This window comes from Ostrinia furnacalis, unplaced genomic scaffold, assembly GCF_004193835.3.
Source record: "Ostrinia furnacalis isolate ACB-3 unplaced genomic scaffold, ASM419383v2 OfSCF0077, whole genome shotgun sequence".
NCBI lineage: Eukaryota > Metazoa > Arthropoda > Insecta > Lepidoptera > Crambidae > Ostrinia > Ostrinia furnacalis.
The window spans coordinates 246,640-259,739 of NW_021130316.1; the positions used below are offsets into that span (position 1 = coordinate 246,640).

The following is a 13,100-nucleotide window of genomic DNA, read 5'->3' on the forward strand; positions in this document are numbered from 1 at the left end:
GCTATCTATTATAAATCTTGCATTTTCTCTCTAACTTTATTTATTACTTTGAGCATAACATTCATGTTAGGTGTGACCTTCTCTTGCACTATTAGTAACACAATTTCAGTGGCATTGAAGTTGTCAGGTTTCAAACTCTGATATCAATCTAGAATTTTAATGGTTTATCAAGTTATCAATCTATAACGTAATGTTTTCATTGATGGGCAAACAGTTCTTACTTAGCTTGAAAAATTATTAGTATCTAAGTGGAATTATTTAATAATAATTATAGAGTAGAGCTCTTCACAATTATTTGTATAGGCACTGTGTACCTGTGTTTGAGGTCAATTATATGAAAAGAAAACTACAATTCTTTGTATAACTATATATTTTTAACAAAAAATAAATAAGTAGATACCTAACTACATTACATGTCATCTATTTACACACAGTTCAAATGAGAAGTCTTTTTTTAAGTCGATTAATAATAATAAGATATTATCGCTCAAAACTTTCAAACATAAAAAAGCTTTTAGCCTGAAAGCTTCCTTCGTTAATTATTAGTTACTATATTAGAACCTATCTAATTTTGGTAGTCCAAACTTCACAAATAATTTCTATTCTACGTTTTTATCTATGCTTATTTTTATCTTCTGGCAGAAAAAAAACCCATATAGGTATCTCACTCAATTGCAAGAATCCCAGATCAAACTCGTGGTGAATCTCTTTCTCTTGTTCTTTCAAATAGGCTTGATTATTATGTTGAAAGAATTTTGGTCCTGATTATGTTCTCCATTATTCACATCGCCCTTAATATTTTCCCCTTGAAATATTAATAATGAAAGATTTTCTTCTTTTTGGGGGTAAGGTGTACTTCCCTCTTTCAAGCCAAGGGCTGATGTTGATCGTCGTATGTTTTATGGCATCCAACACAGTCTTAATTGATATGTAGACCAACATAATGGAGAACACCACAATGAAATAATCTAGCGCTCCTGTGTACGGCTCGATGACCAGAGCAATCTTGTATGAAAGTAGATATCCACCGATTCTCAAACCTTCGCAGGGATCGTCCAAGGCGTGGAACGGTATAGACAGGCCCAGTAAAAATACCACTAACGAGAGCATAACAGACACATACATGTTCATGGTTTCGTTTATGATGAGCTTGGTCTTGAAAGGCTTGGGTTTCCTCTTCATCAACAGATCTAACCTTGCCTGCTCCTTCGTGGGCCTGTCTAACTCCAAGTAGACTATTATTCTGAAAATGAGAAAAGTTGGTTTTAATTTAGTGTCAATTGTGAGTGAGTGTGAGTGAAACACTGATTTCACCATAAAGTTAATACTCGTATGTAGTCCTTCGGAATAGAGCAACAACCACGAACTGTCAAATGAATCCGATTTTGGATGACACTAGATGTCATTTGTGTGTCAGTGTTTTGTACTATTAAATCTCTGGATGTTTGTTACATCCACCATTTCACTCACGTAAGATTTGAAAAAATCGCAGAGCTCATATTTTCAGGGTGCCAATAAATGCTAACGAACACTAAAATAGTAACAAAAAACGGTTCTATTTGACGTGACGGCGATGCCATCACGCATCTCGTTTTATCACACAGTGTTGCTGCTAGTGACATCTCGCTCGCTCAGTTCCTTCTTGCTCTATTCCCCTTGGTGTAATAACTTTATGGAATTCACTCGATAATAACACAAATAACTACCTACTGACTATAAAAATATACACTCAAGGACCTGTTCCAAGGTTGCACTTTCTACGAATCGCATTGATCACGTGCATTCATAACTAAATTAGTAATTAGTGACCCTCGATTACATCTTGCGTCGTTCATCACGTGTCATTCATTAGTTATAGTAATATTACTTCAATGGTTATACCTAGCAGATATGTATCTAGTCATAAAAAATGTTCATGGAAATCTATTTCCATATTTTCTTCTTGAATAAGTCATATCTTTTGATCGACTGATGATGATAGAATGACACGAGCCGACTTTATTGTTAAAACATAATTACTTCGACGAAACTCATCTTTACATTACTCTCCTCATAGCTATCGGTAAAAAGACAAAAATAAAACAAAAATAAACTCCATTTTATGCTTACGAAAACTATTCACTGTCTTTATACAAGATCTCTCGAGGTGATAACACTACATTTGAGAAATTACCTGGCTGAGTAAACATTAAATAAATAATTGTCAATAAAGGGCGACAGGTCTTGCGTGGTATTATTTACTATGCTTAAGTTAAAATACCTATAGCCTTTAACCAAATTCTGACGTGCTGTCAAATGTCAAAAAAACTTTCACTCACATACACCAAAAAGACAAACTTGAACATACACAAAATATATTTAAAAAAACTTACCTCCATACAATAAGCCGGAAAAAAATCATGTTGAACTATACTATAGTATACAGCACCTTCACAACACAATATGCAACCGAATGCACCGAGTTGCGGCCACTTATTAATCGATTTAATGCATTAAAATGCTCCAAATCATTTGTTAATAGACATCGTTAAGAAATAATTAATTAACTAACGCAATTCTAACATTATCATTGGAATTAACGTGTATTATCAAACAATGTTTTAGATTTTGAGAGGTCATTTTGTGAATGCAATTTAACTTAGTAATGTAAACAGGTAATCATTAAATACTGGGTGTTAACTGTTGAATCACTGAGTCTTCCTTATAGTAATTACGCCTGATGGTAAGTAATTATACCTCAGATCATAGAAGGGAATAGATGTGAAACGGGGGCGTGGCGCGTGTCTCCGCGATATGCCCAGAAACGAACATCGGCCGCGTAGCTAGGTTAGTCGCGATTCAGTCGTACTAAGGAAATGTTCTCCGATATTTTGGATAATGCGTCGTTACGTGCAATAAAACAAGTGAAACGAAGAACTACAGGAACAATGGAGTCATTTACTATATGTAAGTATTACAAATCCATTTGTATTTTGCTTATAAATAAAAAAAAACTAAACATTTTTACGAACGAATTCAGTGCCGTAACAGTTACTGCTATATCGAAATCAGTAGTGATAAAAATTCTAACACACTTGTACATTGACGATTTAGTTAGCAACCACTTTATGTCATGCTCAACTACTGCGCAATGTATTTAATTTCTTCCGATATCCACTGTCGTGTGAAAATACACAGTACGGCCGCATGTGCCGGTCGTAACATAGTGCCGTGCTCGTGTTCTAATGCGGTTTCCTATTATCGATAAATAGAAGTAAATTATAATTTTCTATTTTGTAATTTTAAATAAAAAAATGATGTGTTACTTGCGATTATAAGATTTTACAAAAAAAAAAAAAACAGTAGAAGTAATTAGTAACTGTCAACTATGTAATTACTATAAGAGCTAGTTGAAAGCCTAATATAGGCATTATTTTTGATAAACATATGCGGTACGCAGATCGCCATAATTAAAAAGTAAATGCGTGATAGTAGTTAATAATAACGTATAATAATAAAAAGGTTTTCATACATAAGCATTTTGTGAAATCAGTTTCGAGCCTTGCCCCTAGCGATTTAAAGTATCGATATCTTGTCGACTCCATTTTATCTTTGTTCTCTCACTAGCGTTTTCTAAGTGTGCGTCACGTCACGCGGCCATTGATTGGCCATAAGGCATGCCTTCTGGCCAATCACAGCACTTTTAAGCCGGTTGCACATGTTGTCGTAGACTCTCAGTCGCTTTGTTTTTACACAGTTGAATGTGTGTGTGGGAGCTGTGGTGGGGGAAATGTGGGGACACTGGTTCTCGTTGTAGTTACGTGCGACTTCATATCTATTCTCTTTCTATGATCTGAGAATTATACGATCCAAGAGCACGGTTACTCACTAAATACCAATTGAGGTACTTGCGCTTCAAGACACCTAGATTATAAGAGAGTGGGAAGACAGACGATGGGACAGAATTTCATTTCGTTGCAATCCGCAAAATATAATGTACTTAGAAGTAAATAAGGTTTGGACCAAAATACACTACGGTATACCAAGTAACCTTTATTTTAAAACAAAACCCTCCTTCTGGCGCAGTCGGGTAAAAAACACATTATGTACTTACCGATCATTTAGGAACATGAATGCCTCACACTTAGACGTCTTATTTAGGACAACATGTGAAAACACCCTGTATACTGGAACTACAATTTGTGCTTTGTTCATTGAATATTCTAGTGGTAATTATCTGACATAATTTCTGTCTAACCACAGGCATAACCACCCTTAATCGTTCGATGTCCAGTAAATAAAATAAGTGATTAAAGATAACATAGAGAAAAGGAATATAGGTCGAACAATAAACCATTTCAATAGTAAATTGGAATATTACCTGCGTAGTATTTATAAGAAAAATTTTATAATGAAAGTATGTAATTTATAACACGACAAACTTTATTAAATTAAACAAAAAGGAACCAAATAAGCGACGATACCCGAACGGTGAAGGTGTCAGACTGGCTGACTCGTGATCCGAGAAACACGGGTTAGATCTTCGATCCCCGCGCCGCTCGACTCTTATGGTGAACTCACTCGTGACACAAGCATATTTAGCATACCGGGTTAACGACATTATTAGTCATTTGTATACTCATTATTCATTAATTAAAAACATAATAATATCCACACACATTTTCTTAATCTTTTCATATGCCTGTTATGTAAAATATACGCCCTGTTTCTTTATGTGTACAATTATCTTACACACGGGACATGGCTGCAACACATACAGCACACAACCGTCAATTGTACACTTACGTCGACCGTGTGCCAGATATAGGGTTAAACGTCACCTATTAAAAATGGAAACCTGCTGGCTGAAAAATATTTTTTTAGGGAAGTACCTATGATGATAACACACGGCGAAAATGTAAGCCATTATAATAACTTTTAAAAAGAGAATTTGTCCGTCCCATATCCAGCCGCTGCCGACAGGCGAATGTCCATTCCCACTCTTATTATTGGACGCAAGTGGTGAGTGAAAGCGGACAAAGGGTTAAGTCATCGATGCTGAAGTTAATTGTGTAATACTTGATACCTATAAATAAACAGAATAGAAAGTATTTATTTGTCTCAAAACAGGTTTCATTTAGTCTGTTTATCACAGATACAAAAATCATAAGAGACAAAAAGGTCACAGACAACAAAGGACCCACAAACCCTGTAAGTAAGTACCCCCCACACTGACTTGAAGACCAGAAACTGGTACTTATAACTTGCCCTCTCCATCTACCTATGTAGCAATTGACACTCTAGCGCATCTTCGAAGCGTAAGAGAATATATATATGTATAAAACAATCTGAAATCGAACCTGTTGGGGCCTGCAGTGATAAAATAAAATAAATCATTTTCTAAATATTCGTTAAATAGTTACGAATCCAGACCCTGATTTTTTTATATTTAACGAAACGTTCTTGTCTACTCTATTAATATTGCAAATAGGTATTTGTATTATTGTAAACTATACATACATACATTGCATTTCAGTCAGTACAGTACTTCTGATGGTTCAGTGAATATTTAGGTCAGGTGTCTACATACTCTACGTACTGTGATATTATTTTGCCCAACAAGTCATTAATAACCGGTTCACTAATGAATTACTGTGTAATTACCACATTCACAATTCGATCGATATTTTTTACACATCAATATTTCAAAGTTAATCAATTTATTTTTTGATTAAATAAAAATAGAGTTTTATTCAGGGCAATTTGTGAAGACCTTAAGGAACCACGTTCCTAAACCAATAGTCATCCAAAGGAATAACTTCAATATCTCTTAACAGTTTCAATTGTGATTAAAAATAACGCAATTCTCATCCCTTAACCCTTTACACCCCACTGACCAGTACCCGTATTACCGTACTAACAGTACATCAGGCGTACTTGTTAATTCGACTCTAGTTTATTCGATCCCCGCAAGGGTGATTTAAGAACAGCCGGTCTTGCATTTAAACGTCGCTATCGCAGTAACTTCTGGCTTAGAGGACCAACAATTGCGTCGTATTTCGGAGTTGCGTGTGGGTATTGTGGGTATTGCCCAGGCAAAGTTGAGAGGAACATGCGATGTGCGGCCGCAGTGTGAATAGTTTATTTCATTGGCGCTGGCGTTTATTGGAGAGGACTTGTCAGTGTCAGGAGTAACGCAACTTTAGTCTTAAAACTCAGCAGAATTGTAATATTATTCTAGTACATCCCTCTAAAACCTACACTTAAGTGTGATTTATATATAACCAGAGACAAAACTTTGAACATGCTTCAAAAATTTAAGTAATAAACGGTAGCTACTATCACACTAAAAACACTACCACAAAGAAACTTATCATCACGATATTAGTGAAAAAAACCGGCCAAGTGCGAGTCGGGCTCGCGCACAAAGGGTTCCGTAGCAGCAAATATAATAAACTTATTATGTCAATTTATACACCTGGTGAATGGAGCCTAAACTCTCCCGATATTTTGCCTTGTACTTTTATGTATGAATATTAATTTTATATATGTATTTATAAATATTCCGAGCTAAAGAGGTGGCAAAAGCAATGGCAAACAAACCACAATCAATAGTATTCGGTTGTCGCTGAACACTTGGAAACTGAATACATGACTCCGATAGATACGGAAACAAGGCTTTTACATATATTTTTTGCGATTTTCCTAGAACACCAACAAGACTATCGTACACACGCAGTATTCCATTAATGTAATAAATACAACTCCAGTGCCCCACTAATCCCACGTCACCGTCATAAATTACTTGAAGGTGCGTCTCATTTTTAGGTACAGGTTCAATCAGTTCAGGGTGTTGAAATAATTCTAGCTCACGCGGTCTAAATGATGTGCACCGAAGTAACTTTTCATGAAATGCGCGAACCACATCATCTTCGATATAGTTATTATAATTCAGAATGTAGGAAAACGTATTATCTAAAGTATCCATTGTTAGATGATATACAATAAGCTTTAGAAATTTTAAAAACCTGCTACGAAACACTAAAATTTGCACCAAAAACAAAGGAATTTATATTATTGGGGGATTTATTAGTACGTGACCGGTTTAATAGCACCTATTAAACCAGTATACCTACTTACTTATTTTTTATAATAGGTACAATTCAATATTAAAAAGTCTCAACGCCAAATTCGACTTGCGAAAGAAGTAAATGGGAACGATGAAATTCTCTTAGCGCGCACAAGTGACAACGACGTCTGCCCTCACGTGTCTGCCCGTTCGGGTCGACGCGGTTAGCTATCTTATCCCCGCTCCCGCGCGAGACCACGCCCCGCAACTCACGCGCTGCAGCGCAGCGAGCGACCGATCTTCTTGAATCGATGTAATAATAATCTATAGGATTAACGCGTTTTAAAAATATTGGTTCGATGGATATGTTTAACCTATTATTACTCAACAATCACATTTGTAATATTAAACTTTATCAAATGCACAATGTATTTAAGGTACATTACTGGATAAGGATTAATGGCGTATTGCTTGAATAAGCTAATATTTCTCGTAAAAAGTACCTACATTATAAAGATTTTATATCATCGCGGATTTTAAAAGGTGTACAATACTGTAGTATATTTTTTGATCTATCTTATAAGGTTCAGCCATCGTTTTCAGTGTAAGCACAATAACTTAACCAAAATTACAGTTAAATCAACCTATCTCAAAAACTATAAGAGATACTTTGATCAAACCAAAAATCGTTGAAAGAGTTAATTAGCATGCATCACCTCTATTTTTTTTAGAATTTTATACCCCGTAGTTATAAAAATAGAGGGGGGGGGACATACTTTTTACGACTTTGAGAGCTGATATCTCAAAAACCGTTCACTTTAAGAAAAATGTTTTTTAGAAAACTTTATATCATTTTAAAAGACCTTTCCATTGATACCCCACACGGGTATGTACATCGAAAAAAAAATTTTCATCCCTCAGTTACATGTATGGGGGGCCCCACCCCCAATTCTTTTTTTTACTATTTAGTGTCATAATTTTGTAGCGGTTCATACAACACATATTCCCATCAAATTTCATCACTGTAGTACTTATAGTTTCCGAGTAAATCGGCTGTGACAGACGGACAGACGGACAGACGGACATGACGAAACTATAAGGGTTCCGTTTTTGCCATTTTGGCTACGGAACCCTAAAAACCGGCAAGGCTCTAATATCAATTGTTACAAAAAACTTATCTTTTTTTCCCACAAAACCAAAGGAAAACTTATGACTCGTCACAACAGATGTCACCGGCGAATATTTTTCGCAATATTCGTACCAAAAGCCATAAAAATCTGGTCCGGCTCATAAACTGTCAGTGCTGCCCAATGATCCGGGCCCCGCCGGCCGCGGCACGTTGCGATTCAATCAGCGCGGCAGCTGACGGGTTAATTCCGAATGCTAATGTTAACGGCTGCGACGGTAGGTACTATTGATGTCGGGAATAAAGTCGATTAGAAGCCAAACAAATAAAATTAAAAAGCTAAATATCATGTTAACACGTCGCCTGCCTCTATCGTGAACTCTATCTATGGGTTACCTAAAAGAATCTCCTTTCAGCTCGTGTAATATTTAACGTCGTCTTTCAATTTAGGTTTCTAACTGGATTTATTTACTGACTTGAACGTATTTTGATAAAGTCTGATTTTTTTATAAATTGAAAGTGAAAATCAAGTGAGTTTCCACAGTAACAAAATTAAAATGATGCAAACATAATGAAACGCTGCATTTTCGTTTTTTCCTGTCCATTGCTGAGGCGTGTCGCCGTATGCACACGTTGTCTCTGCTTTATTGTTTAATCCGTGTTGTTTCAATTTGGCTTATGGAAATCAGTTTTAAAATATTCATAAGTTTTTTTTAGCCTAGCTCTTTAGTGCATCAGATAACGTTATTAAATGGAGAAAGAAAAAATATGTACTAAAGCTAGAAGTGGGATATACCTACCTCCGAAATGTAAGACACCTTTGTTTTGTCGATATCACTGTGACCGAATAGATACAGTAGTTACAGTTAAGGAGGGCTCGCATGTTCAATCTCAACTTAATACAAACATTTGTGAAAAAATAAGGATAGGCATATAATATTTCATACAACAATTTATTGCTATAAATTAGAGATGAAACGGATATCCGGTAACTATCCGGTAGGCCGGATATCCGGCCTAAATTTACTATCCGGCCGGATACCGGATAGTAACTCACTATCCGGCCGGATACCGGATAGTAACTCACTATCCGGCCGGATACCGGATATTAAAAAACTACGACAATTTCCTATTAATAAAATGAAATACATTAAATCTTTGGGGTAAACAAATATCAATAAAATGCCTTATAATAATGACGGCTTTTAGTAAAAGTCCAAAAAGTTACAAAAAAGCCATATTAAGGCCTTTCAAAAAACTAATTTCTTTTTCTGGGCTATTATCTCTAATGACGAATACATAAATGGTAAATATCTGTTAATGTCAAAATATTGCCAAATAAATTTTCGCTATTCAATCACACACTCACGATGGCAACCAAAATCGCCCGAATTAATCTGCCCCCTAGACAAGTGGCAAAATCTGACATTCTATTCGGATGAATTCGATTTTCGAAAAGTGACTAGTCTAGTCTACTAATAGACCCACTGATCGCGTTCGAAGCACCAGTGCGGCGCTAAACTCGTCACGACATGCAACGAGACAATGGGCCAACTATCCGGCCGCCGGATATCCGGCTATCCGGCCTAGCAGCTGGCCGGATATCCGGTATCCGGTATCCGGCCAAACAACTATCCGTTTCATCACTACTATAAATCCATCCTTTTTATTTCTACTACACAAGTATTTAGTTTACCATCATTTAGCCAATGATTCTGCTAATGACAATGTATTTAAGTCCTCATGTCATTTGGCGGCCACAGTTAAGCCGCGCACCGCCATGATTAATGCCGCCGCTGGCAGTGGAAGCGAACGTGTTTACTAATTAACAGATTTATTATCAGCTGCGATACTAAATCAATATTCCGTAATTGATGACAGTGGGCAGCTCGGTAAGTTATGAGCTGGAATTTTCGCGGTTTAATTTCGGTTTGGAATGCCTATCGCATAACTCGTTGGTTAGAGTATTTATGTCAGGAAGTGTACGTATACACAAGATAGAGTGTAAGTATATTAACTTTAAATTACTAAAATCCTTGGGGGAGGCCTCCGTCCAGCAGCGGACGTCATTTGACTGAAATGACGACTAAAATACAAAATTTCAAAATGCTTATGGAAATTGAACCCGCGACCACAGTTCTAGTTCGTCACGTGAATTACTAATCAAGCCGCATAATTAAGCCGTCATAAAAATTATACAAAAATAATTAGATCATTACAGAATCTACTTTTCAAAATGCAGTGAACAATGGTATACAACGGCTGGGTTGCACCATCTTACTTTAACTTTGACAAACGTCAAAAATCTGTCAAACTCCATACAAAAAGCACCGGTTATCGTTATAATTACCGTCAAAGTTAGGTGGTGCAACTCAACCTAAGTACGGGACTATTCCCACCTCTCGTTCCCACCACTGCAACTCCTGTGTAGCCAGGATCTACAGCTTGACCGCCACAAAAACCCAACCAATGAAGGTCAAGTTTGTCCCGGGGGANTGCAAAATATTAAAGTTAGAAATATTTCGAATAAACATAGTAAGGGTTTCCCGGTTAGCCTTAAAGAAAGATAGCAGTTACACCGCGAGCTGAAATACAGCCAGTTATCGTTCGGAAGTCGCCCGCGGTGTAGCGAGATGGAACTCTGACTTATCGGACTCCATTACAGCTTGCAGTCTCGGTTTATACGGAACATGCTATTCTCTTTGATAACACTGCGGAACAAAAAAAATAAAAAAATCTGCGGCATCTATTTTGTTAATGGATTTTGTAAATACTTGTATTAGACATAAATGGTGTGCATTAACTTTCTTTGGATTGACTCTGGTTCTTGAGATAAACGAGACAAAAGAAATCAATGAAAAAAATTAAACGACCCTCCCTAAACTTATGTTAATTTGATTATACCCACTAAGTTTTATTTTCTACTCATGTATTAGTGTAGTTGTAGTTACAACAATTTAGTAATCAGCTACTAGACCTTGAAATTAACAGTTTGTGTCTTTTAAATTAATTTTTAAAGAGCTTTTTTGTCTCAAAAATATGAGTTCATTATGAAAACCTTGCGTTTACAATCCCAACAGTTTTTCTTAATATTTGGCTTCTAAACTTACAAAANTATTAAAAGGAGACCGTCATCAGCGTACCCGGTTAACGAACAGCCTTCGGGTAGTGGTAATGCTAGAAAATCATCGAAACCCAAATTCCAAAGGTAGGGCCCTAGGACTAGGGTTTCTGATTTCTCGACCTATTTTTTTTCTCGAGTTTCGGGAATTCTCGGGGCCAAAGTCTCGAGTTTTCTCGGGTCTCGAGTCTTTTAATTAAAATTGTTGAAATCGGTTGAAATTTGATAAAAACACAGGTTTTTTAAAATCTAATATACAAAAAACTAAAACCCAACTACGTAAAAATGAACTGAAAAGATAGGAACAAGACAAAGTGTTCACAAATGCAGTCGGAGACATCAATGACTATTTTTTTTTTGTTGGTGATAAGTAGTTGCGAAGCCGTTGATAAGCCGTGTAGAATACATTAGAATACATTTGTCACCAACCCCTACTCTTCCCGCGGAAGGCGGTTCATAGTCCATAAGTGGACTGTAAAGGGCTGTTGATGATGATGATGATAAGTGTTTGATGTCTCCAACTGCATTTGTGACCACTTTGTCTTATTTCTATCTTTTCAGTTTATTTTTACCCAGTTGGGTTTTTTGTTTTCAATAATATTTTTATTTTAATCTATTAGTTATATCCATACATTTTGCAAGCTATTTAAAAATCCTTTATTGATACCCCACTCGATAGGTTTTGAGATATTTTTTAATACATATTATGGCGCCAAAAATCGGCCATTTTTATATTTTCCAATTTTCACAGTGTCACTCTCACAGTTAAAACAAATCTAATGATACCTCACATGCCATAGTTTGTTGAGTTTCACAATATGGCGTCCAGTAGTCGCCATATTGAATTTTTACTAACGTCATGTCTTTAGTGACACTCACCAACTAAAAGAAATCGATTGACGTGCGAATCATAAAAATCGACTCAAGAGTTTGGTCTCTATATTGCTTCAAAAACATACATACATACATAGGCTGTTAGACACATTACCACTCCTTTGCGTCACGCATTCGGGTAAAAAAGGAAAGACTAGACCAGTCTAAAAGCAACGTTAACCTTTTAAATAATTAAAAACTTACTTTTGTCTAAGAAAATAGGCTTTCAAGATTATTAAAATCTTCAAATTCGAGACTCGAGAATTCTCGAGCTCCGGTAATTTTTTTCTCGTCTCGAATGAAGCCAAATTTCTCGAGTTTTCTCGAGTTCGAGAAAGCTCGAGCAGAAACCCTACCTAGGACCGAACTCAACCTAAGTAATAGCTAATACAACAATACAGTTTCACAGTTTTTCCACTCACCTGAAAAGTTGGTAATTTGGATTTACGCGGTGTTACACCTCAACCGATTTAACTTATTTTCCAGTGCTATAAATCGCAACAGTGTCAGTTCCTTCGGTTTTATTAAATCCCGCTTGATTACGCTCCCGTTCGTCCTGCGCGCGACAAGCGATGAATCACGCACGACAGCCACGCCCGCGATACCGATTCGGAAATATTACGATTTATTTCGAATTTACATAAAACAAAATATAAGGTTTCTGTGAAATAGAAAATTACTTTTACTTTTCTTGTTGTGTCAGTGGCAAAGTTAACATTTATCTCCTCTGCTTAAACAGCATTTTTCATAGCGCGAAATAGGTCTTCGTGTGGGTAGCTAGAACGAAAGACGTGTAAGTTTGACACCAATTCAAATTCAAACTCTATACCAATACTAAAATTGACACCAAACAAGTTTTATAACTCAAAGGTGACTGCTGACTGCCATAGTGATCTATCAACGCACAGCCCAAACCACTGGACGGATCAGGC

General features: G+C 36.4%; 1 protein-coding gene across 1 annotated transcript; it reads right to left on the reverse strand.

Annotated features, from left to right (window-relative positions):
* Positions 1-437: 437 nt before the first annotated feature.
* Positions 438-2,511, reverse strand: LOC114351058 (uncharacterized). Its single transcript, XM_028302104.1, has 2 exons — positions 2,373-2,511; positions 438-1,243 (listed from the first exon to the last, which is right to left on the reverse strand). Exons 1-2 carry the CDS (start codon positions 2,399-2,401, stop codon positions 793-795), a joined length of 480 nt encoding a protein of 159 aa, XP_028157905.1. The 5' UTR covers positions 2,402-2,511; the 3' UTR covers positions 438-792.
* Between the last annotated feature and the right edge of the window lie 10,589 nt (positions 2,512-13,100).

Coding starts and splice junctions, on each gene's coding strand:
- LOC114351058 (XM_028302104.1), bottom strand. CDS start 2,401: ATGATTTTTTTCCGGCTTATTGTATGGAG. Junction 1,244..2,372: donor TTCCGGCTTATTGTATGGAG/GTAAGTTTTTTT, acceptor TCTCATTTTCAG/AATAATAGTCTACTTGGAGT.